Below are 26,243 nucleotides of genomic sequence, written 5' to 3'. Positions count from 1 at the left end.
ACTGATATTTATCCGGAGTGTTATACAGTATTATTAATTTCTGCCAAGTCATGGCTGGTGTCCGGTAGTTACATTGACATGGTTCAACGGTAAAAAAAAATCTTTTCTTGAGAGCATGCACTTTTTATTCACATCTTTTGCTGCTGTGACGGGAGGTTGAAATTGGAAACACAACCACATAGTGTACTTTTCAAATTAAAAGGAAAAGAAAATTTCACTAACATTTTGTTTGGATGCAAAATAGAAAAGGTGAAGAAAGAAAATGGAAGAAAAGAAAATGAGAGAAAAAAAAATAAAAGAAAAAATTGATTTTTTTTATATTATTTGGATAAAAAAAAATGAATGAAAAAAAAGTAAAAAAATTTTTTTATTTAAATAAAAGAAAAAATAAAAAAAGAAAAAATTATAACCAACTAAAATTATATTAATATCCTTATTTATATTATATGTAAATTATAATATATTAAAGTATTTAAATTATTTTTTTAATAAAAAAGTGATCTTAATTGTATTTTAAAATTTTAATGTATTATTATTGTTAACAATAATATTTTTTTAAATTGATCCTTTTTTATTTTCAATTAAATGTTATAAATTTTACTTTGCATTTTAACAATGGACATATTAATAATTTTATCTTATTTTAGAACTTTCGGTGGTTTTTTTCGCAGGTTTGGAAAGAAAACTTAAATGTGGGTCCCAAGCCATTTTTTCCTTTTCCATCTATTTTTTATGCTCATCCAATAAGAGGAAACTTCATTTTCCATCAATTTTTCCTCCGTGCATTTTCTTTCCTTCTCATTTCTATTGATCCAAACATAATGTAAATGAATCTATTAAACTGTAAAACAATAAAATATGCGACATCAAATGAACGTAAAACTTTATCTATAAAAATATAGAATTAGTTATTACTTATTAGCTTATCATACGAATGAAAATGAATTTACAATTATGCATCTATTATTTAATTGATCGTGACAATCTACTTATGAGTTTGTTGTACTCATCTTTAAATTCAGAGTTTTTATCAGAAAAATAATTACAATGGCTGTTTTATTAAGTTAAAGAATTTAAATTTGGTTTGATAAAATTTTTTGAAGAGTTTGTTCTACTCATCTTTAAATTCAGAGTTTTTATCAGAAAAATAATTACAGTGGCTGTTTTATTAAGTTAAAGAATTTAAATTTGGTTTGATAAAATTTTTTGAAGAGGTGTTTGTATTTTTTAAAAGTACAAACTCTTCATTTTAAGTTTGGTAAATAAAAAAGACTATATACTTGTGTTTCTAGTTTTTAAAAGATCGGAATACTTTTGAAATCACATGAGGTTGAGCTTTTCAAAATTGATTCAAAAATTAAAAATCTAATATAACCTCATGTATTAACTAATTTTTAAATTTAACGCTTAAATTTATGTCATACTTTTTAATTTTAAAAGCTATTTATTAATTGTTGTTACTTTTGTTTATTGAAAATCATTTTTAATTTAATTTATCAAACATAAATGCAATACTTTTTAAAAAGTTATCTTTTAAAAGCTAATTTTTACAAACTAATTCTAAAAAATAAAAACTTTACCAAGCCTTAATCTAAAGTATCATTAGACTCATCTATGAAAATTCTTAATAAAAAAAATAAGAAAAATAACTTTTCTTTGGTCGGGTCAAAGTAAGTACCCCTTTAATTTGGATGAGAAAGAAAAAGGAATCCTTGAAAAATACCAAACCAGAAAGGCTTTTAACCTTTTACTTTTGTCTTTTTTTGTGTCCTTACTTTGATGAATGACATATCTCATTCCATCATATTCACTTTCCAATTATAGAACAACAACAACAACAATGATGGAATCTTGTGTAGCCATATTCCATGCCTATGATTAATTGATTTATGCTTTCCTATGTATATATTTATAACCTCTATTTATAATGTGCATGGCTAATTTTTTTAGCTTAATATAAGATAAAAGTTCAGATAACAACTAACTATTTTCTCACTGCCAATAGAAACAAAGTAGAACAGAAAATGAGAGATAAGAATTGCAGATTTTATACAATAGTGATTCCATATGCATGGAAAAAGCACCTTATACTTGAATGAACAGTCTAAACAAACCAAATTCTTCATCAAAGTTAAATAGCAATACAGATAATGAAGGGAAAGAAAAAGAGAGAAGAAAGCTTAACAACAAGAAAGCTTTTCTGTACTTGAAGATAGTTAAACATAGACTCATTTTGTTTGTACTACAAGATAGAGTGTGATTCCCTAATTCGAATGCCTTAATGACTTGAAGAATTTCTCACATTATCAGAAAACTTCCATCCTTTGAGGAACTGGAGTCTTAATGACTTGAAGAATTTGAACAACTTCTGCCATAGAAGGCCTGCTAGAAGGTATCTGAGAAGTGCAAACCATTGCAAGCTTTAAAACTGGCAAAACTTCATCTTCTGGATACTCATTCATGCATGGATCAACACACTCCAACACATTCCCTTGCTCAAGAAGAACTCTAACATGATCATTGAGTATTAGCACATTGTCCTCACCATACTCCACTGGCCTTCTACCTGTCACAAGCTCAAGAATCATCACTCCAAAACCATACACATCACATTTCTCATTCACCCTTAAGCTCTGGCATGCTAACTCTGGTGCAACATAGCCTAATGCACTCTGAAACCTGTTGCTCATAACATGCTTGTCAAGCTTTGTTAGAAGCCTTGCCAACCCGAAATCTGATATCTTCGGATTGAAGTTTTCGTCAAGAAGGATGTTGCTTGGCTTTATGTTGTAGTGAATTATGGGTGGCCGGAATGACTGGTGCAAATGTGCAAGACCCTTTGCTGTTCCAAGCAAGATCTTGAACCTATTAGCCCAAGAAAGTGGAGGAATTGAAGAGATTCTCTCATGAAGCTTGGATTGGAGGCTACCATTTGATGCATACTCAGTTACTAGAAGCTGAATTTGAGGTGTCCAATAGTAACCTTTCAATGCAATCAAATTTGGATGCCTTGCTTTTCCAAGGATCCTAACTTCTCTGTCGAAATCTTCAGGATATTGGATTATGTTTGAGGTTATGAGTTTCTTGATTGCAACAATTCTTCCATGTGATCCCAATGGAACTTTGTACACTGTTCCAAACACTCCTTCACCAATCTCTGATGCCTTGTTGAGCAAGGATTCCGGATTGCTGATCCAATCCGGCGAGCCGGACTGTGAATCAAGCAGAATTAGCTTCCCTGTGGCTGGACTTCCGGATCTTGAAGAACTCGAACACATGCTTTCCAAGGCATTGTCCACAAATTTTAACCTTCTCCTTACAGAAACATTGAGTAGGCTAATAGCAATAACTCCTAATATGATCACAAATGAGGCTGCAATCGCGACAATGGCCGAAACACTAAGGAATCTGTGGTGATGACTTAGGCCAGTAGCCATAGATGATTCATTTCTTTGCCTAGGAGAGCCTATTTGGTTGTTGTAAGCATTTGGATCAAGAACTAGTGGCTTTGGTACATTCATCATACATGGACCTTTCAGCAATGGTGAACAAAGACCATAGTTTCCTTCCAAGGAACTCTTGTCCAAGTTCTGAAATATGCTTCCTGTTGGAAGCCTACCTGTGAGCTTGTTGTATGATATGTTCACAGCAAGAAGGTTTTGAAGCATTCCAAGCTCCATTGGTATCTCTCCACTCAGTTCATTGAACTCCAATCTCAGAATCTTGAGCTTGCTTAGCCTTGACATGGACTTTGGGATTGAACCACTCAAATTATTGTGACACAAACTCCTGCATAAAAGATAGAGAGGAATTAGTATCTTTAAAAAAAGTTTAAATAAGTTGTGACACAAACATGATTAAGAAATGATAATAGAGGTTGAGAAACAGGAAGCATACAGCATGTAAAGTGATGAACAATTTCCAATCTGCTCTGGAATAGACCCCTCCAATGAATTTCCATCAAGTTGAAGAACAGCCAAGTTACCCGAATCACATATATCGGATGGAACTGAGCCGATCAAGGCGCTGTTTCGAAGATCCAAGACTGTTAGATTCTGAAGCAGACCAAACTCTGGAGGCATATGAGAATGAAGATCATTCCAAGACAAATTCAAGTATCTAAGCTTTGAAAGTAGCCCCATTTCAGCAGGGATATTCCCCTGAAGATTATTCTCTGAGAGATCCAATTTGATGAGACTTTCCAATAGCCTGCTTGACCCAGCTGGGATTGGACCTGTTAAATGATTATGAGAAAAATCTATTTCCTCCAATTCAAGGCCAAACAAGGCCTCTGGTATGCTTCCATTGAAACCATTCCCTCTAAGCTTGATAACTGATAACTCTGTGCAAGAAACTAATGAAGCCGGAATGTTCCCTTCGAGCTTGTTATTCGCAACACTCAGATATGCCAATGATCTCAATTCTCCAATGGAATCCGGAATAGTTCCAATGAACTGATTGTTGGAAAGATCCAAGTGTTCAAGACTAGTCATGGTACCAATCCATTGAGGAAACTCGCCGGCGAAAATATTCTTCGATGTACTTAAATAGCTCAGAGATTTAAGCCTATTCAATGACTCTGGTAACAACCCATTGAACTGATTATCACTCAAATCAAGCTTATTCAAATGAAGACAGAGTCCAATATCATTAGGCAATGGACCTGAAAACTGGTTTTTCCTTAACAAGATCTCTTTCAAGTTATGAATTGAAGAAATTCCATTAGGCAAAGAACCTGATAAGGCATTGCTTGAAAGATCCAATTGCCTAAGCCTACTCAATGACCAAACAGCAGCAAAATCAACATAACCGGAGAAACGGTTATTCGAAAGATCAATGCTATTCAATGAAGAACATCTAGAGATTGTGCTAGGAATTTGTCCTTCAAACATGTTATTGGACAAAGAAAAGTAGTGAAGGGAATTGCAACTGTCAAAGAAACTTTGAGGGATTTGTCCTGAGAATGAGTTGTGAGAAAGATCAAGAGACCTAATTGAACTCATATTAAGAAATGAAGTTGGTATTTGACCAGAGAAGCCATTGTGACTTAGATTAAGACTCTGAATGGTGCTGGAAAGTGTAAGTGAAGGAGTAATGCTACCATTAAAATTGTTATGAGAAAGAGACAATACCATTAGATGCTGCAACTTCTCAAGGCCTCTTCCAATTCTTCCAGATAATCCCAACCCATCAAGATTGATCTCAGTGACTCTTCCTGTTGCTGGATTGCACTGAACCCGGTTCCATGAACAAGCACTTGAATCATCTTCATTCCATGAAGCAAGAGACGAAGAAGGGTCATGGAGGTCTGATTTGAACACAATTAGGCCAAGAACATCATCATTCAGCTGAACATTATTCATGTCATTGCTGTCTCCATAGCAAAAACTCAAAACTGAAACAACAATCAGCAAACTCAGAAACTGAAAACTTGCCATTATTCTTGTTCTTTGGTAGTTTAGCTTATAGCTACAGCATCATGGTTTATTTATGATAATATATGGTATGATATTAAAACTTAGTATATAGCTAGATGAATGAAAAGGATGTTACAAAGGGAAGTGTTCACGAGAAGATAGAGGAATAATGTGATGATATGATTTTACAAAAATGGTGTGAGAGAAATTAAAGGAGATTAAAGAAAAGTAGTTTTTTTTTTTTTCTTCACCGTATCTAGGACTAATCCGTTGCAGATCTGAATTCTATCGAACCTGCAACCCGCAACTTCTTAATTGAGAATGGGGAGTCTATGCCATTTGAGCTATTACTCATTGGCTTAAAATTTGGAAAGATATATGACTCTAACCCGCAACCTCTTAATTCAGTATAAGAAGTCTATGCCATTTGAGCTATAACTCATTGAGTATGGGGAGTCTATGACTAATAGATTGCTGTATGCATAAAGCGGGATTCGAATTGCTAACATCTGCTTAAGTGGACGAGTTAGCAACTCGACCAATCCAAATTGGTCAAAGAAAAGAAAGGTAGTTAAGGGGTGAATAATTGGTATGTAATGTAATATAAGGAAGTGTTTGGTTAGTGAAGTCCGTGAGTGTAAGGAAACAATTTAGGACCAACAAAGATGGGTAGTAGCTACTGACAAAATGTGCCACCACATTACAACTTACAAGGCTCATCTCATCTCATGGCCCTTTTGTCTTTCTGCCAAACGAGGAGGCTTTGTCGTGTCCTACACCCTACACGTTCCTTCTCTTTCACAACCATTGTTTTTCAACTTCATTTTGCTTTTACCTCAGCTTTGTAAGTATCATTTATTTTAGTTTTTGATATTCTAAAGAGTAATATTAGCGAACTAATATTATAACAGTTAATTTTAACAGAATATTATAGCAGGTTGCTAAACAAATTTATTATGAAACTCACTAAAAATGAACTTTTGTTGTGTTTAATTTGCAAATGTTTTTTTTAATTAAATTTTGGATACTTTTATTTTTAAGAATTTCGAGTGATTTTTTTCTTATGTTAAATATTAGTTATAATATTACAATATTAGCTCTCAAAATTTCTTCTATTTTAAAAATGGTTTGTGAATTTTAAATTGTACTGTGTTAGTTATTTGGTTTAATTACTCTGATATGTTAGTATTTATATTTTTATTAAATTTTTTAATTAGGTCTTTTTTTTTTTAATTAGATCCTTATACGATATCAGATAGATTTTGTAACTAAGTCCCTATCGTGACAAAAACATTAAAATTAACGGATTAAATTATACCAAATATTCAATCAAATGTTAAACATATTCGTTTTGTTTAACGGAATATTTTATTAATTTTAGCATTTTTATCACAACAGAGATTTAATTACAAAATCTAATATGATATAGGGACTCAGTAAAAAAAAATAAAAATCTAATTAAAAATTTAGTGAAACTATAGAAACAGACCAAGTAATTAAACATAGTGATTTTAGTCTCATTGTGATTGAGAAATCTGTTTAAGTGATACATGTCATGACTGTAGTACGTTTTCAACACATGGTAGGATGTCAAGTGGCATTCGAACTAAATTAGAAGAGCATGATATCTATAATAGTTTCATAAATTTTTTTAATCAAATAATTTAATCTCAACAAATTTTAATTGAATGAACTGAATTAATAATTTTAAAATTTCTTAAAGACCATTAAGTTATTATTAAATAATGATAGAAATTGATATATTTAATTTTTAGTATGAATATTGATTTTGTTTAATACTAGAGATTGATTTAATAATTAAAATTTATAAAAAATTAAAATGTTCGATTAAAATTTTTTAAGAATTGGGATATCAAATACAATTTTAGAGAAAAAATAAAATAATAAATTAAAAATTTTAACATGATACAAACCTAATAATATAATAACTAGTAGTAAATAGTTAGTTAACAAGTTATTAATTATGTGTATAGGAGTAGTGTAAATAAAAAATAAAAAATAAAAAATTACCACTTTTGAAATAAGAATAGCTAGTGTGTGCATGAGTGTACGTTGAGATGCTCTATCTTTTTTAATGTTTGTTTGAAGAATAATTTTGTGTGCATATATATTTATATTTACTGTTTATCTTGTGAGGACTTTTGTACTTGTACGATGATGGTTCAAATGAGTAACTGTATTTTTATTCATGAGCCAATTATTTTTTATGGTACATTGATTTTGGTGCTACTACTTCAGCTTGGTTAACAATAAATATGCGCTGGCAAGGTTCTCTTTCTCTCTTTCTGAGATTGCACATAAATAATTAGAGCATATAATTCCAAACCATAAAGTCATGTGGTTTTATTTTTCTATGATGCTTTTGATTGAAATAAAATCTAGTTGTCCTCCTGTCTGCTAAAAGGGAATCTTGATTCTGCTATATCATCAATATCTTATCTCATTCGTTTAAAAAATAACGGTAGATTTATTTTAGAATAAAATATTATTTTTATTCTAATATTTAAAAAAAGTTTTATTTATATTCTTAACTTTTAAATTATTCTATTTATATTTTTAATATTTGTAGAAGTATTTTATCGTCAATTACACATCATTAGTTTTAGTTGAAGTTTTAAAAGTTTCTTTTTGAAGTTAGAATACAAATATTTGGGATAAAACTAATGATCCATTCTAAATAATAGCTCATCAAAAATTGAAACTAATCTATACAATATTGAACCTGAACACAAACAGTAGGTATAATATTGAAATCAAACACATTCAAGTGAGTCCTAATTGAGAATAAATAATACATTTAAATGAGAATAATTGAAAAATACAATTTGATCTGTTAGTATAATTGATGGCAAGATAACATTGAATCACTTTTATAAATATTAGGAATACAAATAGAACGATTTAAACATTAAAAACACAAATAAAACTTATCCTAAATATTGAAGACAAAAACGATACTTTACTCTTTTATTTTATTTAATAATATAATAGAAAATAAACCTTAGCTTTCAATAATAATCAACATACCCTAAACAAGTTCATATTTTAGTTGTATAAGATCAATAAAACATCCCGTTAGTTTGGTAGTTATTAGATGGAAGATAATTAATTAAGTGATTAGCCACTGAAAAAATTTAGAAAGACATTTATATTATAAACTTAAATACAATGATGCATAGATCAAATCATCAAATAGATATAAACTTCAGCTATATACATATATCCAACGGTCATATCCATAGACATACATTGTGTATATATATATATATATATATATATATATATATTAAAATCTATATTTGTTTGAATTTGTGGTCACTAAATATTGATTAAGTATTTATCTCATCACCACATAAACAGCATTTCGAGAAACAATACTTTCAAAAATAATATTCTAAGGCAGTGAAAGTCTTAGTAAAGGAAGAATTTACTTAGCTAAAGACAACTAGTCATAATAATAATAATTTAAAAAAAAAGAGATTGAATTTATATATAGAAGATAATATAATATAGATAAGAAGAACTATTAAACTCTTAATGATATGGATGTTTATGTTCATCAATCAAAATGCATCATATCATTACCTTAGCTTCTTAGTTTATAGGCCTATAGCAATAGGTGACAAAAACCATATTATTATTGCCGTTTTGAAAGGGTTATTAGGGTATTGACTAATTAGAAAAAGCCAATGTTTACCACTTGCAATATATTATTATCTCACAAAGGGATCCTATTAGCAAATTGAACCTTTTATTTGCGTTATTAAACTTATTATATTTCACTCTAGTAGGAAATAGTTTTACTATTTCTTTGTTTACAAATATATATAGGGTTTGTGGCAAAGTGTAATGAAAAGTTCAAATCTTTAACCTAAGCTATAACTATATAATATTACCAACTTTTAATTATTTAATATAATTATTTTTTATTATAAAATTATTTTAACCTTCACTTTAGAAAATTTAAAGTTAAGACTTAAAATTTAGAATTTAAAATAACAAAATAATTTAAAAAAATATTGATTTTAACTACTTAACCCTAGTTAAACTCATATTTATATGTGTGTACGGAAACTCAAACATGTAATTAATTAAGTGATGAATTATTATGGAGTAATTATCTAAATTAGTCTCCAAAGATTTTAAAAGCGGATATTTTACTCTCCCAAAAAAATTAATACACAAATTAATATCTAAGATTTTAATCTGGTAGACAAATCAGTCCCCAATTCATTTTCTGGCAGAGTAATTATCTAGATTAGTCTCCAAAGATTTTAAAAATGGACATTTTAGTCCCTAAAAAAATTAATACATAGATCAACCCAATGTTTTTCTCTGTTAGACATAACAGTCTTCCGTCTAAAAAAAATAAAATAAAATAATAATTATTATTATTAATTGCGTAATAATATTGGACCATAATTTTTTGTATTTTTTTAACAAATTAATAATAAATTTATTCATTAGATTTTTATGTATGTATTTATAATATATATATATATAGTAAATTAAAGTATCGTTTTTGTCCCCAACGTTTGGGGTAAATTTTATTTGTGTTCCTAACGTTTAAATCGTCCTATTTATATCCCTAACGTTTGTAAAAGTGATTCAATGTTATCCTGCTATCAATTATACATCATGAGTGCTTTAGTTTGAGTTTTAAAAATCTCTTCTTGAAGTTAGAATACAAATGTCTGAGATAGAATCGATAATCCACTCCGAAAAATAACTCATCAAAAGTTGAAACTAATTCCCACAACATTTATATAATTCACTTTTCTAGGGACATAATTGAATCTAAACAGAAATAGTGGGTATAATATTAAAATCAAACACATCCAAGTGAGACCTAATTGAGAATGAATACATCTAAGTGAGAATAATTGAAAAATATAATCTGATTTGTTAGTATAATTGATAGTATGATAACATTGAATCACTTTTATAAACGTTAGGGATACAAATATGACGATTTAAACGTTAGGGACATAAATAAGACTTACCCCAAACATTAGGGACAAAAACAATACTTTACTCTATATATATATATATAGTCACTACTAAATAATAATAATAATAATATTCAATAAAATTATTAGAGATTATTCTACAAGAAATTTAAAGTTAAAACTATTTGATATTTTTGTATTTAATATAATCAAAAGATGTCCTATTTTAAAATAATGTTTGTATTAAAATTAAACAAAAGGGTTAACCACCAAAAATGACCCTAAATTATTCAAACACTGACAAAAATACATCCGAATTTTATTATCGACAAAAATACTTTTAAATAATTTAAAAACACAACAACAATAACCAACAGTTATATATTATTATTCTTAAAATTTGTTAATTTTTTTCCAAGTATATATTTTTTTGTGATTTTTTAAAAGTATTATTAGTTGTTAAAAAAATACAAAAAAAATATATACTCAACGAAAAATTACCAAATTTTAAGAATAATAATATCTCATTTTTTTAATCATTCTTGCAAAAAATTGTATTAAAATTCAATATCTAATATATTTTTTGATAAATACATATTTAATGTTAGATAATTTTGAAAAAAACTAACATTACAAATGTATTTTTCAAAAAATACATTAGAAATTGAATTTTGATACAATTTTTTGCAAATATGATTAAAAAAATGAGATATTATTATTCTTAAAATTTGATAATTTTTTATTAAGTATATATTTTTTTGTGTATTATTAAAAATATTATTAGTTGTTAACAAAAAAATTATTATTATTATTATTATTATTATAATAATAATAATAATAATAATAATAATAATTATTATTATTATTATTATTATTATTATTATTATTATTATTTCGTGACTATATATATTATAAATACATACATAAAAATCTAATGAATAAATTTATTATTAATTTGTTCAAAAAATACACAAAATTATGGTACAATATTATTACGCAATTAATAATAATAATAATAATTTTATTTTTTTTAGACGGAGAACTGTTATGTCTAATGGAAAAAAATATTGAGGATTAATCTGTGTATTAATTTTTATTGGGGACTAAAATGTCCGTTTTTTAAAATTTTAGAGACTGATTTGGGTAATTACTCTGCCAGAAAATAAACTGGAGACTGATTTGTATGCTAGAGTTAAACCTTAAGGAATAATTTATATATTAATTTTTTTTGAGACTAAAATGTCTACTTTTAAAATTCTTGAAGACTAATTTGAGTAATTACTCGTTATTATGCAAACAGATCCCTTTTATCTTCTTTATTTGAATCCACACTTACTCACATACATATGTTTGTAGTGTAACTGATGAAGTAATGATTATTATTTATTATGAATCTTAAATCAAGTAACTCTTGATTATAATTAAGTTGCAATTTGATCAGCTAAATTTAACTAGTTTCCAATGTGAAACAAACTGAATCTTCGTATTTTGAATTGATGAGTATGAAATTAAAAAGGAATTATTGATTCAGAAATTGGAGCCCACCGACCATCCTATAGCACTGTTTAGTGTAAACCTTTTTGCATGCATTGCCTTCAATAATTCTCTACATGTCATGTTCAAGAACAATTATTCCTTGCAAAGTTTAAAACTAATAATTATCTATTTGGCTCATGGTCATGGAGGTGTTTCTTTTTTTGTTTTTATGACTTCAATTATTCCCACAATTTCATAGTGTACTTGTTAGAAATAATTAACCAAGAGGAATGGTTGTAGTAATAAACGAATTTGAAATTATCTTTAATTTCTTTAATGGGAATAACACTTCACATATATATAATTTAATGAGTTTAATTTATAAAAAAAGATTCATAAATCATTTAACTTATTAAAAAGTTTTTACACGTACTCGTTGTTAAATATTTAACTATTCAAGCATATTTCTTCTTATTCACTTAATCTTTTGAAAAAAATAATTTTATAACAGCATCAAAATTTCAATGATAAAAAACAAGTTAGAGTTCGATTTTTGTTAATTTTAAAAAAAAATAATATAAAATAAAAAAAAAGTCTATGCAACTTTTAGATAAATTCAAAAAATTAAATTTTAAAAAAAGTAATTTCATGATAATAGCAAGAAAGAACTTCCACTTATATTTATAATATAGGAAGAATTTTAAGTGTATCAAGAACATCAGTATTTTAATTGTTTTAACCGTTAATTTAAATTATAAAAAATATATATAATATATATTAATTAAAATCAACTATTAAAATAATTAGAATACTAATGATCCGATGCACCTAAAATTTTTCCTATCATATATTCATATTGTGAGATACATTAAAAAATTATAATATCTGAATTCATTGCATGCCCTAACTACCTTAGCTTGTTGATGTGATATATATTAATTAATCATATGATGATGCTCCTAAAAGTGAACCAATCGAATCCGTGATGATCATGATTCATGAAAGTGGTTCAAACAAAACAAAGAAGAGAGGAAGAAGTGAATAAATATGGAAGAGCAAGGATTTGATGGTTATAATATTAGAGAGCCATATATTAATGAATTTTTGTCTTTGCCATATATGGGACCAATGCAAGTAGGGTTGCGCGTGATGGGCACCGCCATACCCATCAATATCAACAATCATGCGTCACGGGTTTCCTTTGGGTCCCTACTCTCTCCACTCCATTGCCTTAGCTTTGTTTCTTTCTCCCTATTTTTTTTTCTATTTTATTCTTAATAATTATAAGAGTTTAATTTTAATGTACTGATAATATAAAACGTTTTACACAATCATGTAATTACATAGATGATTATTTACGTAGTCAATATAAAAGGTAATTATTTTTATTGATATGACATTACGTAATTGAATGTACGTATAAAACTACTTTATATTGATAGTATATTAAAATTAATTATAATTATAATATATATATAATACAATATTTCATTTCAAACCCCTATGTTTAGGTGCAAGTTAAATAGTTAATGTTATGTTCTTTGGCTATTTCTCTTGTGCTTAAATTTCGATTTAATTAAAGTTTGATTACTCTATTGGTCCTTATAGTTTCACGAAATTTTTAATTAGGTTTTTATACTTTTTTTTAATTGGGTTCTTGCATAATTTTTTTTCAATTAAGTCCCTCTTAGCAGTAATTGACTTAATTTTATAAGGACTCAACTAAAAAAAATATTTGTGCAGGAACCCAAATAAAAAGAAAAAAAAAAATATAGAGACCCAATTAAAAAAAAAAATTGGTACAAGGATTCAATTGAAAGGAAAAAAAGTACAAAGACCTAATTAAAAATTTTGTGAAACTATAAAGACTAACTGAGTAATTAAACCTTTAATTAATGATATCTTGGACTATAATATGTATTAAGAACTTGAATACCTTGCTTTTCTTAATTAATTAGGATAATTGTTGATAAAGAAAATTTTCAATTTTTTAAGTATTTCTAGGCACCTCAAACTCAAAGAGTGGTTATCTATATGAATTTAATTTTTATAGTTATTTTAGTTGGTGTAGTAATACATACATACATATATAAGTATATGAATGATCAAATCATACATATGGCCATATGGGACCCGATACAAATAGTACTTTCTTAAATTATTTAAATATCATGTTTCTGATTAAAGTTTTAGGAATAGTATTATGTATCAATGTATGGTCAATTTCTTGTAAATTGAAAGGTGAATTTTCGCGAAATTAGAAAATACTAGTTCATTTGATACTGACAATCAAAAAATAAAATTATATGATTGAACATTTGTGACAAATTAGAGAAGCAATGCAAAACATAAAAACTAAATCATATATATGATTCAAGATAAAAGTTCTTCATACTCCCTACTAGATATATATATATATGGGACCTAACTTTTTAAACGTCACAACTTTATGCACCAAAAGAGAAAAGATCTGAGTGTCACTTTGAGCTTTTCTTTGGTCCTGAATCCAATTAAAGCAAAGTGGAGTACAGGATATAAATTTCTGAAACTCAAATAAAACAAGCAATAAAAAGCAAAAACACATCAATCATAAAATTTTATCTACACTATCTGATAAGGAATAGTTCACAAATACAAAAATAATTTTTGTACACTAAAAATCGGTATATTTATCTATATTTTTATAAATTGATTCACATAGTAAAATAATTGAATTTATACTAGACGAATAATTAAATTTGTTTATAATAGTATAATAAATTTTTTTATGAGATGTTAATATGTTTTTTTTTTTCTGTGGTATTGTTAAATATGTATTTTATGGTAACAAAATTGGAAATGAGTAAAAAACAAATGGAAAGGACATTAGCCCAGTGGTCCTGAGCTGAATGTTGTTGCTTCCTAACAAAACTGGTCTGATCCATTTGCAAACTTTTTGCAACCGACAAATAATGGGCCTTTCATATTATTTCAGTATTGTGAACATGTTAATTGAAAAATAAATAAATAAATTTAAAAATAACGTGGCAAAAAATGTTGAGAACTTTTAACCATGCACATCTTTGTTCTTCTTTGCAGGAGAGGATTATCTAAAAAATTTCCTAAAACACTTTCAATCAGTTCATGTACTATATACTTGGGAAAATAGAGATATTTTAATTTAGATCACCATCTTGTGATTTTTCCAGTGACAACATTTCACCTAAAATTTTAGATTATACAGAAGGAGAGTTTTCAAAATGTCAAATGTTTAAAGTGAAATTCAATCTAATTAGATAATTGTATAAAAAAAAATTTGAACATTCAATATATTAAAGAAATAAAAGATTTATGAAAACAATTCATCATTAAATTAAATATTTTCCATTCTAATATATATAACTGTGTTTGTTTATAGCACATGAACACTGAAATATGAACATTAAAACACAAAATTGTGTTTCGCAGATGAAACATAAAAGACACTGTGTTCAAAGATACTCAATTAGTGTATTTTGTATCTATTATGACAAAAAGAATACAAAGACACCAACAAAAAATACAACTTATTTTTTTATTATTTTTTATAATTATATTTTTTTATGGTTATATTTTTTTTTCAAATTTTTTAATAGAAAAAAAATAAATTAGACTTTCATAATTTGTTTTTATTTATCACCAAACAAAATACAAATTAATTTTTGTCTTTGTCCTTTATGTTTTATTTTTAGTGTTCGTCTATATTATTGCAACCGCTGCTACATATAAAATAACTAAGGAAATTAGAGAAAAATATTATTTTGTTCATGAGATGAAAATTACACTATTATAATAAAGATGGATCATAAAATTACATATTCAGGGATAAACCTCGATAAGAGACATATATCCTGTTAAAGGTGAAATTTTGTAATCTTGACAATTTGCCTCTGTAAAAAGTTTCTTCCATTCTTGTGTAGTTCTCTCTTTTCCATTATAATATGTTGTGACAGTTAAATCCATCTGAAGTTTTGCTTGAGTAATATCAGGGTGATCTTGCTTTCCATCGTCTATAACAATATCTATGATAATTATTTTTCCTCTTTTCTTATTATTTGAAATTGCATCTTTGCACTTGTTCAATATCTTCATGCAATCATCGTCACCCCAATCATGTAAAATCCACTGAAAATAATAGAATGGAGAAAAGATTAAAAGAATATATATAGTAATCTTATTTGTGACCCATAAATTACTTGCAAACAATGCAAATTTTATTGACCTATCTTGAGATTTTGTGAAAATCAATTTGACTTTCTTCTATTTCTAATTTCTTTTTTAAAAAAAATATTATTAATCCCTCTTGGGATTTAAATAATATCAGAGTCATTGTATTTTATGAATATAATTAACACCAAAAATATTTTTAAATATAACTCTAGCTTCTTCTACAGGATGGTTTATATAGAAGTCCAATATCATTTAAATAAACATACAAATTTTGAAGTAGCTAAACAATTTAATTTAAATACTATTACAAGAAATTAATGGAATAACGACCGATTTTAGCGACCAATAAAATTAGTTGCTAATAGTGACCAATTTAGCGATCGATTAATTTTTTTATTAAAAAAAGTTAGTCGCTAAAACGACTGCTAATTTTTAGTTTAGTAACTGTCACCACAATTATTCTAGTTGGTCACTAAATCAGTCGCTAAATTAAGAATTAGCGGCGGAATTTATATCTTGACTAAATCTTAGTTATATTATAAATGCGGACATATATGAATACGTATATACCTTAAGTAAAACTGCATCAGCCTTAGGGATAGATTGAAACATGTCCCCACCAACATAACTCAAATTATTGGTTCCCTTAAGATTTTCTACAACCTGTGGAAGGTCAAAAACTATGCATTTCAAATGTGGAAATGTGTGAGAGATATACTTGGCTACCATTCCAGTTCCTCCAGCAACATCTACAATTGATTCCAACCCTTCAAAGATAACACCATGATCTTTCAATGCCAGGTTTATGATTTGAGAGTCACTAGCAGTTGCATCATTGAAGGATGTCATATGTGTAGGACTCTTGCTAAGAAAGTCCCAAATTCCTGTTTGAAAAATAGGATATGATAAATTATTGAAACAATAAAAATATCAAAATAAACCAAAATATATATAAATGACAAGATCTTGAAACAATAAAAAATCCTGTCATATATTTATATATACACGAATGACAAGATCTTGGAAACGTTTAAAAAAAAGTCTTTTGTATAAATATTCTATATATATTAATGCAGAAATTGAAAAAAAGGTTGTACCTAAAAATATAATGTATGCAACCTATTTTATAATTATATTTGATGTTGTTTTTAGAATCTTAAAAATGTTAGGATATGTTTAGTTTGTATTTTTTTTATTTTTAGTATTTTTTAAAATTTTGTGAAAAAAAAATAAAAATAGAAGGTGAAAATAAAAAATAAAATTTTATTATTTTTATTGTTTTTACTTTTTCTTTCACAAAATTTAAAAATAAAAATATTAAAAATAAAAACAGAAAATAAAAATACAAACCAAAAACATCTTTTATATTACAATTTTAAAGAAATTACCAAATGGATAACATTTTTAAGTGTGACTCTTGGTTGACAAAGATATTCTCTTATAATACAATGAAAATTTTATAAATTATTTATTTAGTAATAATAAAAATTAATTTCCTTCTCTTGAATCCAAAGAAATTATTAGAGTGAGCTTGTAAATTTAAACGGACTCAAACACACTTAATGGTTAACAAACAAATGTTAAAAAATTTTGGGATAATATATAATAGAATTTAATAAGAGAGCATTCTTCTGGATTAATTTATATTAAATCGTAAATTCTCAATTTTAAGCTCTAAATTCTATATTTAAATTAAACCTTAGATTTTTCAAAAAATAAAAATTAAAAGCATAATTTTATAATAATAAAAAAATCAACTAATTTAAAATTAGTTGATATATATACTAATTTAAACTATCAACAATACTAGAGATTAACACATTTTATGATTTATAGTTACTAATTAGTTATTATTAATATTTTTAATTGTATAAAATTATATCTAATAATATAAAATTATACACTCTTTTTTTAATAATTAAATACTAACTAAATTTTAATAAAAGTACTGGGTCTCAAGCTTTCTTAAACTGTATATCCATAATACCTGTTCCTAAGGCCAAGGCAAATGGTGGTTGATCTCCATCATCATGAATCCACTTCCCCAAGTGGTGGTTCGATGTTAAAATAGAGGGGTCAAGAACAAAGTCAACCATAGAAGATAAACAATGGTTGGTGCCTCGAACAAGAAGCTCCGATGAATTAGTGAGAGCATATGCTTCCTTTTCTTCTTGATTTTCTTGGATTCTAACTACTTCAAAGAATCCAATGTGTGCAAGATAACGCATTAAGCGATGCACACCACTAATCTTAGCCGTTGGAACTTGTAACTTTGACACCAACTCATGAAGAGTCATAGGTTGACCGTGGCTGTGGATTATGTTTGGTATGCTTTGGTCAACACACCACTTAAGGCAAAGAGAGTCAAAGAAGGCAAAAAGGTGTTTGTACAAATGAACTTGACCTTCAAAGATGTTATTTGCTTCTTCACGGCCATTAGTGGATAATGAATTTGAAGCCATGATTAATTGCAAAGGAAGCTTTGTATGTGATGATACTTTGTTTTTTGTGATGTCTAATTAGCATTTGCATGGATTTATATAGAGAGAGTTTTGCAACAAGGTTTTGCTAATTTTAATGAGCTCGAATATTCTTAACCAAAATTTTCTCTCCACCTATCCACTTTTCACAAAAAGACAAAAATAGAACCTTAGAGAAATAGAGAATAATAATAATAATAATAATAATAATAATAATAATAATAATAATAATAATAATAATAATAATAATTTCTTAAGTTAGTTGTTAATTTTGATCAGTAATTAATTATTAGCAGTCCATTTGGTTTTAAAAATCTTGGATAGTCCAAAATTCCTTTTTGTTTGATTCATGATATTGGTTAAGATCTTTATTTTATTTAAATATATTCTTTTTACTATTCTTCTCTTATTTATTATTTATTTTGCCTTATTTTATGGCCTATGAGAACATCAAACTAAGGATTATGAGTTTGCATGTTTTAATGCTATAGATATTTTGTATGTATCACACATGTCATAACATAAGTAAATGAGAAGCATCTAAAAGTCACACCACTCCGACTAACTAAGACTTTTGAAAATAATAATTGAACAATATTGCATTATCACTAGTTTTATTTTAAAACTCGGAGTGGTTGGGGATGGATACGATGACACCATATAGATAAACTATTGAGAAATTTTTGTTTCTCACCCCTCTCTCCGTACCATCTTCAGGAACGATGCAGTACGAAGCAGTTGAGGTGAAAAGACAAGTGCACTAGTGGGAGTAAGCTATCGAGAACGTAGATACAAAACATTAAACGTTTACCTTAAGAAGGAAGAATATACGATTATGTTTTAGCCATAGTTATATAAATTAAGGGAATTAGGATTTTCTGTGTGTCTTGCTTTATTTTATTGAGTGATTATATATTGTAACTATGATGTTTCTTGTTATAATCATTTGGTATGAGTAAAGTTTGTCATTGTTATGCCTTCATAGTTTAGCATGTCTGTTTTTTATGTTAATATTTTCAGATCTATTTATATTTTTCAACTAGTAACTATTCTAATAAAAACTAATTATTTAATATTTTTATATATAAATTATTTTATATTTGTTTTAAAAAAAAGTTTCACAATGTTTTAAATATCAGCTACTGAATATAACCCAAATAAAACTTAACTCATTTTAAAAGCATTAGGGTGTTACACATGGTGATGACGAAAAAGATGACGCCGCGGCCGCTCCATCATCGGCCATGACGTAATATACAACAATTCAAATCAATAATGAGATAGTTGGTGGATTGATTCATGAACTTGCTTGGTGACTTTGGAATATATTATTCGCTACTTGCAATACTTTGATGGATGATTGATATATATATTTGTTATAAAAAGACCTTGGTCGTCACAATTGCTTTATTTAACCACCAATTTTACTATACCAACTACTATATTATTAAACTCTTGATATTAGACTTAACCAATCTTAACTTGTCCTTTAGCATCCCAAGTCATATGTCCAGCATGATGCTCACTCATTTATAGACAATTATTCTTATGATTAAAGAATAGAGAGGTGTAATCAAGGTGAAGCTATCAGCTATGGCTGTTAGGTACTAGACAAATGACACAGTAAAATATAAAGATGAAAAATTAGAAATTTGTATAAAATATAGAAATAATTGAATAATTTTCTTTGAGAATTACAACTTCTCTCTATCACAAAGAGACTACAATAACACTCTCTCTTGATAAAAGGATAACACACTTCTCTCTATATATATAGAAGAAAACTACTCAAAGAAATATTATGTTATTTTATCTGGATGACTTGATTGAAATGAATTAAAGAAAAACTCAATTTATAGGTGAGTCTCTTCAATATGAACCATCCGTCAATTAGAGGTATATAATTCTTCTCTTTTTCAACCACTAAAATTCTAAGGTTATAAATTAAGATTGTTTATTACCTCTCATTTTATTTAGTTATTATTTATTTGTATATTTTCTAAAATTAGCTTTACTAATTTTCACAATCTCCCACTTAAAGCTAATTTTGATAAATTTTCAAAATTCATATTGCTCATGTATTTCATAGGCCGTACGAGGATCTACACCATTCAAACTTTTCTGTGTTGATTGGTTTTGTCATGGCATCTGCTAGGTTATCTTTAGTGTGAATCTTCTGCATATCAACACTTCCTTCTTCTACTACTTCCCGAACAAAGTGATATTATACTCCAATGTGTTTTGTTCTTGAATGAAATGCAGGATTCCTTGCAATGTGCAAGGTACTCTGACTGTCACAATACACAGAAATCTTCTGTTGTTTGTGCCCGAGTTCTTCTATCAACCTTTGGATCCAAATAGCTTCCTTGCATGCTTGTGTAGCTGCCATATATTCAGCTTCTGTAGTAGATAAAGCTACAACAGTCTATAATTTAGATAGCCAGCTCACAGCTCTTCCTGCAAGTGTAAACACATAGCCTGTAGTAGATTTTCGTTTATCAAGATCACCTGCAAAGTCTGAGTCGACATATCCATTGACAATGAATTCTGATCCTCCAAAACATAATGCAACATTTGAGGTTCCTTTGATGTATCTCAAGATCCTCTTAACAACGTTCCAATGCTCTTTACCCGGATCTGCCATAAATCGACTTACCACCGCAACTGCTTGAGCAATATCTGGCCTTGTACAGATCATGGCATACGTAAGGCTTCCCACTGCTAATGCATACGGTACTCGAGACATTTCCATCCTCTTTGCTTCACTACTAGGGCACATACTTGAGGATAATTTAAAATTCATAGGAAGTGGGGTTGAAATTGGCTTACATTCTTGCATGTTGAAGCGTTGCAAGATCTTCTTCAAATAATTCTTTTGCGATAGCCAAATCTTCCTATCCTTTTTGTCTCGGTGAATTTGCATCCCTAAAATCTTGTTTGCTGGTCCCAAGTCTTTCATATCAAACTCCCTAGCTAACTGTGCCTTCAATTCTTGGATTTGATCTTTGTTGGGACCTACCACCAACATGTCATCCACATACAACAGTAGAATGATAAAATCATTATCACCAGACCTCTTGTAATAAGTACAATGATCTGAATTAAGTCTGTTGTATCCAAGGCTAATAATGAAAGAATCAAATCTCTTGTACCAACACCTTGGCGCCTGCTTTAGACCGTACAGAGATTTAGTTAACCTGCAAACCAAGTTTTCTTTTCCTTGTTCTTCAAAACCTTCTGGTTGGAGCATATATATCTCTTCTTCAAGTTCTCCATGAAGAAAAGCAGTCTTTACATCTAATTGCTCTAGATGTAAATCAAATGCAGCACACATAGCCAAAACTACTCTAATAGTAGTTAGTCTCACCACTGGAGAAAATATTTCATTGAAGTCAACACCTTCTTTCTGAGCATATCCCTTGACAACCAATCTTGCACGATATCGTTCCACCTGATCATTACTATCTCGTTTGATCTTGTAAACCCATTTGTTACCAATGGCTTTCCGACCTGCTGGAAGTTCAACAAGTTTCCAGGTATGGTTTCTATGTAATGCCTCAATTTCTTCTTGCATTGCTGTCATCCACATAGAAGCGTCTGGATTGCGCATAGCCTCCATAAAAGTTGTTGGTTCTCCATCTTCTGTCAAAAGACAATATGCATCATGGTTTGTCAAAACATAACTTGAGTGCCATGATGGTATTCTTCTTTGTCGAGTGGAACGATGAACTTCTATGTCATTGGCCTCTGCTTCTTGTTCTTCGTGCTGTGGTTTTGTTTCAGAAAGATCACCTTCTCTGCATTTTTCATCTATTTGAACAGTGGTTATTTCTTTAACAGTGCTGTCATTTTCTTGTTCCTTTTGCAATTCATCTTCTGCAAATATCACATCTCTACTGACAACTACCTTGTGGGCAGTGGAATCCCACAGGTGATACCCCTTAACTCCGTCAGCATAACCCAAGAATATACATGTTCTAGACTTTGGGTCCAGCTTTGTTCTTTCCTGGGAATTGTACATTACGTACACAGGACAACCAAATATATGTAAAGAAGAATAATTAGGCGGCTTACCTTGCCACATCTCCATTGGTGTCTTCAACCCAATTGCAGTTGATGGTGACCGAATTATCACATAACAGGCGGTTTTAACAGCTTCTGCCCAAAAAGACTTAGCTAAACCTGCAGTTTGTAACATAGCTCGTGCTCTTTCTAGGAGAGTCGTATTCATTCGCTCTGCTACACCATTTTTCTGAGGCGTGTATGCAACTGTGAATTGCCGTTGAATACCTGCTTGCTTGCAAAATGTTAGAAAATCACCATCGACATATTCTCCTCCATTATCTGTCCTTAAACACTTGATCTTCTTTCCAGATTCAAGTTCTAACTTTGCTTTGAACTCTTTGAACATCGCAAACACGTCTGACTTCTTCTTGATCGGGTACACCCATAGCCTCCTAGAGTAATCATCAATAAATGATACAAGATATTTTGCTCCTCCTAGGGACATCTCCGGCGATTCCCACACATCAGAATGAATCAACTCCAATATGTGCTTGCTCCGAGCAGTTGATCTACCAAACGTCAATCTATGTTGTTTGCTTGTAACACAGTGCTTACAAAACGGTAAGTTTACCGATTTGAGCCCGGGAATGAGATTACGTTCTACAAGAATCTTCAAGCCTTGTTCTGACATGTGGCCTAGTTTGCAATGCCATATCATCGTCATTTCTTCTTGACTTGTTGAAGCAACTGATGCCTCTGCCTTTTGCAAAGTATCTCCCACAAGCATGTATAGATTTGCTGCAATCTTTTCTGCTTTTATTACCACAAGAGCTCCTTTAACAACTTTCAAGATCCCACCTTCAATATGGGTCTTGCAACCAAGTTCATCCAATTGCCCAATCGACAACAAATTCTTCTTCAAGCCTTTCACGTGTCTTACCCCTTGAAGTGAACGAATAGAACCATCAAACATTTTTATTTTAACAGTACCCATTCCAACAATTTCTAAGGCATGATCGTTTCCCATAAACACTGATCCTTCCAAGACAGGTTCATATGTACAAAACCAATCACGATGAGGAGTCATGTGCCAGGTTGCTCCTGAATCAACAATCCAAACATCAGTGAGCTGTTTACTGCCTTTAGAACCAATTGTTGCTTCGCCATACAGGATTTCTCCATCATCAGAGGTGCTTGCAACACATCCTTGAAAACTTGATCCTTCTGGAACCTTCTCTATACTCTTCTTATTCCAACAATCTTTCTTGAAGTGCCCTCTCTTTCCACAATTGTAGCATTTGACCTGCTTCTTACTTTGTGACTTTGGTCTACTTTGACTCCCACTGGAACCACGCTCCATTGATCTTTCTCTTGTCATCAACAAAGCCTCTGCTTGTTTTGAGCTCTCTAATCTATCTTCCTTATTCTTGCGCCTAGATTCTTCTTCAAGAACCGCAGCAGCCATGTCATCAAAAGAAAGATAATCAGTCAAAACATTATTAGTTGAGTTAATGATAAGCTGATCATATGAATCTGGTAGACTTTGAAGTAAGAGCTCTGCACGTTCGTTTTCTGCTATGGTATATTCCAACGATGAGAGTTGAGAAAATAGCGTATTTAGATTGTTGATGTGATCCGTTGCCGGTGTGGACTCACTCATTCGAAGAGTATAAAGTCTTCTCTTCAAGAATATCTTGTTGTGAAGTGACTTGACTTCATATAATTTGGTGAGAGCATCCCAAATTTTCTTTGCTGTCTTTTTCTCTGCTACACTTGATAAAACTGAATCAGCTAGTGCCAAGTGTAAGTTTGCAACAGCATCGTTGTCCATCTCCTTCCATTTTTCATCTGTAATTCCAGTGGGTTTACCTTCAATTGCTGTCACGCAATTGTCTTTTCTCATAATGGCTTTTATCTTCAATTTCCATATGGAAAAATTACTCCCACTGAATTTTGGAATTTCATACTTTGCTGCCATTTTTTTTAGACGGTAACTCGCAGCGAAAAAAAAAATATTAATCAGCAACCTTTGGCTCTGATACCACTGTTAGGTACCAGACAAATGACACAGCAAAATATAAAGATGAAAAATTAGAAATTTGTATAAAATATAGAAACAATTGAATAACTTTCTTTGAGAATTACAACTTCTCTCTATCACAAGGAGACTACAATAACACTCTCTCTTGACAAAAGGAGAACACACTTCTCTCTATATATATAGAAGAAAACTACTCAAAGAAATATTATGTTATTCTATCTGGATGACTTGATTGAAATGAATTAAAGAAAAACTCAATTTATAGGTGAGTCTCTTCAATATGAACCATCCGTCAATTAGAGGTATATAATTCTTCTCTTTTTCAACCACTAAAATTCTAAGATTATAAACTAAGATTGTTTATTACCTTTCATTTTATTTAGTTATTATTTATTTATATATTTTCTAAAATTAACTTTACTAATTTTCACAATGGCCATAGTCCCCTCCAATTTTGTAATTTTATTTGTGTCAATTGACTCAATTCTGTTTTGTCCAAATAAATAAGTGATGTTTGGGTGAAAAAATTTTCATCGATATTGGATTCTAATAAAATTACACAAATGATGGAGAAGAATTCCGTTAATTGTCAAAATAAGTGGATCATGGCAGAGGTGGCCGAAATAATTTAACTTTGATGAAGTTGTTGGTGTATATATAATGATAAATCGATTTAAAATTTTGGATTTAGAAATATAATATTAAGATTTTTTTTATCGGAGATAAATTACGTAAAATACAAAAAAAAAAATAATAAACATGATGCAGAAATATATTTAATATGAATTTTTCACCCCCAACAAATTGTCATCATCCATAATTTTATATTATACCATTGTTAATCACATCTCTATACTACACCATTATTTAAACCATTTAAGAAATTATTAGTGGGGAGAAGTTGTTTGGCTTGGCACAATAATAATGATCGAAATAATATTTTAGTCATCCAAAAACTACACCGTTTTAAATACTGAAAGATTGAAGGAATATATATATATATTTAAAGGTGGAAACTTAGGTCAGGTCAAGTCGATTTCACGTAAAGTTCTTATCCATTTAGTCTTTAAATATTAATGAGAAGTACTTTTGTAGGAACAAATAACTAGGGCTGTCAAATGGGTTAGCCCGGCCTATTTAGGCCCGGTCTGTTAAGCCCGCGGATTAAACGGGCTAGTCCGTTTAAGTCCGCTTTATTCATGGGACAGAATATTTTAGCCCGGACCGTTTATAGTCAGTTCGATGGATTAAATGGGTCAGCCCGTTTATCATTTTATTTATTTTTTGAAAAATATTTTGACAAAAAATACCACTTTTAGGTCAAAAACTATTAAAAAATATTTTTTTTAGTTGATGGGTCGGATTTTCGGGTCAGATCGGGAGAAATATTTGCTGAAAGTGCTATTTTTTTTAAAAAAATATAAAAAAAATTAAACGGGCCACCCATTTAGCCCGCGGGCTAGCCCGTTTAACCCGTCAATTTTTTCGGGTTAATCGGTTTCAGCCCGTTTAGCCCAAAATTTAAACGGGTAAACGGGCTGTCCCGATGGGTAATAAGATTACATAATTTGAAAATAGGTTTAATTATTCTAAAAATTTCTATATTTTCACAAAATATTCAATTAGATATTTAGTACTAACAAATGTCCCTAAAAAATTGAATATT

General features: G+C 29.3%; 2 protein-coding genes across 2 annotated transcripts; both read right to left on the bottom strand.

Moving 5' to 3' along the window:
• Nucleotides 1-2,025: 2,025 nt before the first annotated feature.
• Nucleotides 2,026-6,128, bottom strand: LOC107635607 (probably inactive leucine-rich repeat receptor-like protein kinase At3g28040). The gene is made up of 3 exons (XM_016339122.3): nucleotides 5,882-6,128; nucleotides 3,898-5,711; nucleotides 2,026-3,789 (listed from the first exon to the last, which is right to left on the bottom strand). Exons 2-3 carry the CDS (start codon nucleotides 5,436-5,438, stop codon nucleotides 2,307-2,309), a joined length of 3,024 nt encoding a protein of 1,007 aa, XP_016194608.1. The 5' UTR covers nucleotides 5,439-5,711; nucleotides 5,882-6,128; the 3' UTR covers nucleotides 2,026-2,306.
• A 9,488-nt stretch (nucleotides 6,129-15,616) lies between these two features.
• LOC107638188 (isoflavone 7-O-methyltransferase) lies at nucleotides 15,617-18,571 on the bottom strand. The gene is made up of 3 exons (XM_016341356.3): nucleotides 18,039-18,571; nucleotides 16,622-16,935; nucleotides 15,617-16,006 (listed from the first exon to the last, which is right to left on the bottom strand). The coding sequence occupies exons 1-3, from the start codon at nucleotides 18,511-18,513 to the stop codon at nucleotides 15,701-15,703; spliced, it is 1,095 nt and encodes a 364-aa protein (XP_016196842.1). The 5' UTR covers nucleotides 18,514-18,571; the 3' UTR covers nucleotides 15,617-15,700.
• Between the last annotated feature and the right edge of the window lie 7,672 nt (nucleotides 18,572-26,243).

Source organism: Arachis ipaensis, chromosome B1, assembly GCF_059453495.1.
Source record: "Arachis ipaensis isolate K30076 ecotype BB chromosome B1, ASM5945349v1, whole genome shotgun sequence".
Classification (NCBI taxonomy): Eukaryota; Viridiplantae; Streptophyta; class Magnoliopsida; order Fabales; family Fabaceae; genus Arachis; species Arachis ipaensis.
Note: the sequence above shows the minus strand (reverse complement) of the source record. Positions and strands in the feature narration are given on the sequence as shown.

Bases quoted from the DNA above. Each gene is read 5' to 3' on its own strand.
- LOC107638188 (XM_016341356.3), bottom strand. From the start codon at position 18,513: ATGGCTTCAAATTCATTATCCACTAATGGCCGTGAAGAAGCAAATAAC. The intron at 16,936-18,038 runs GTATTATGGATA...TTTTTCAAACAG, and splicing joins TGCCTTGGCCTTAGGAACAG to GAATTTGGGACTTTCTTAGC. The intron at 16,007-16,621 runs GTATATACGTAT...TATTATTTTCAG, and splicing joins CTGATGCAGTTTTACTTAAG to TGGATTTTACATGATTGGGG.
- LOC107635607 (XM_016339122.3), bottom strand. From the start codon at position 5,438: ATGGCAAGTTTTCAGTTTCTGAGTTTGCTGATTGTTGTTTCAGTTTTG. The intron at 3,790-3,897 runs GTATGCTTCCTG...TCTTTTATGCAG, and splicing joins TGTTCATCACTTTACATGCT to GAGTTTGTGTCACAATAATT.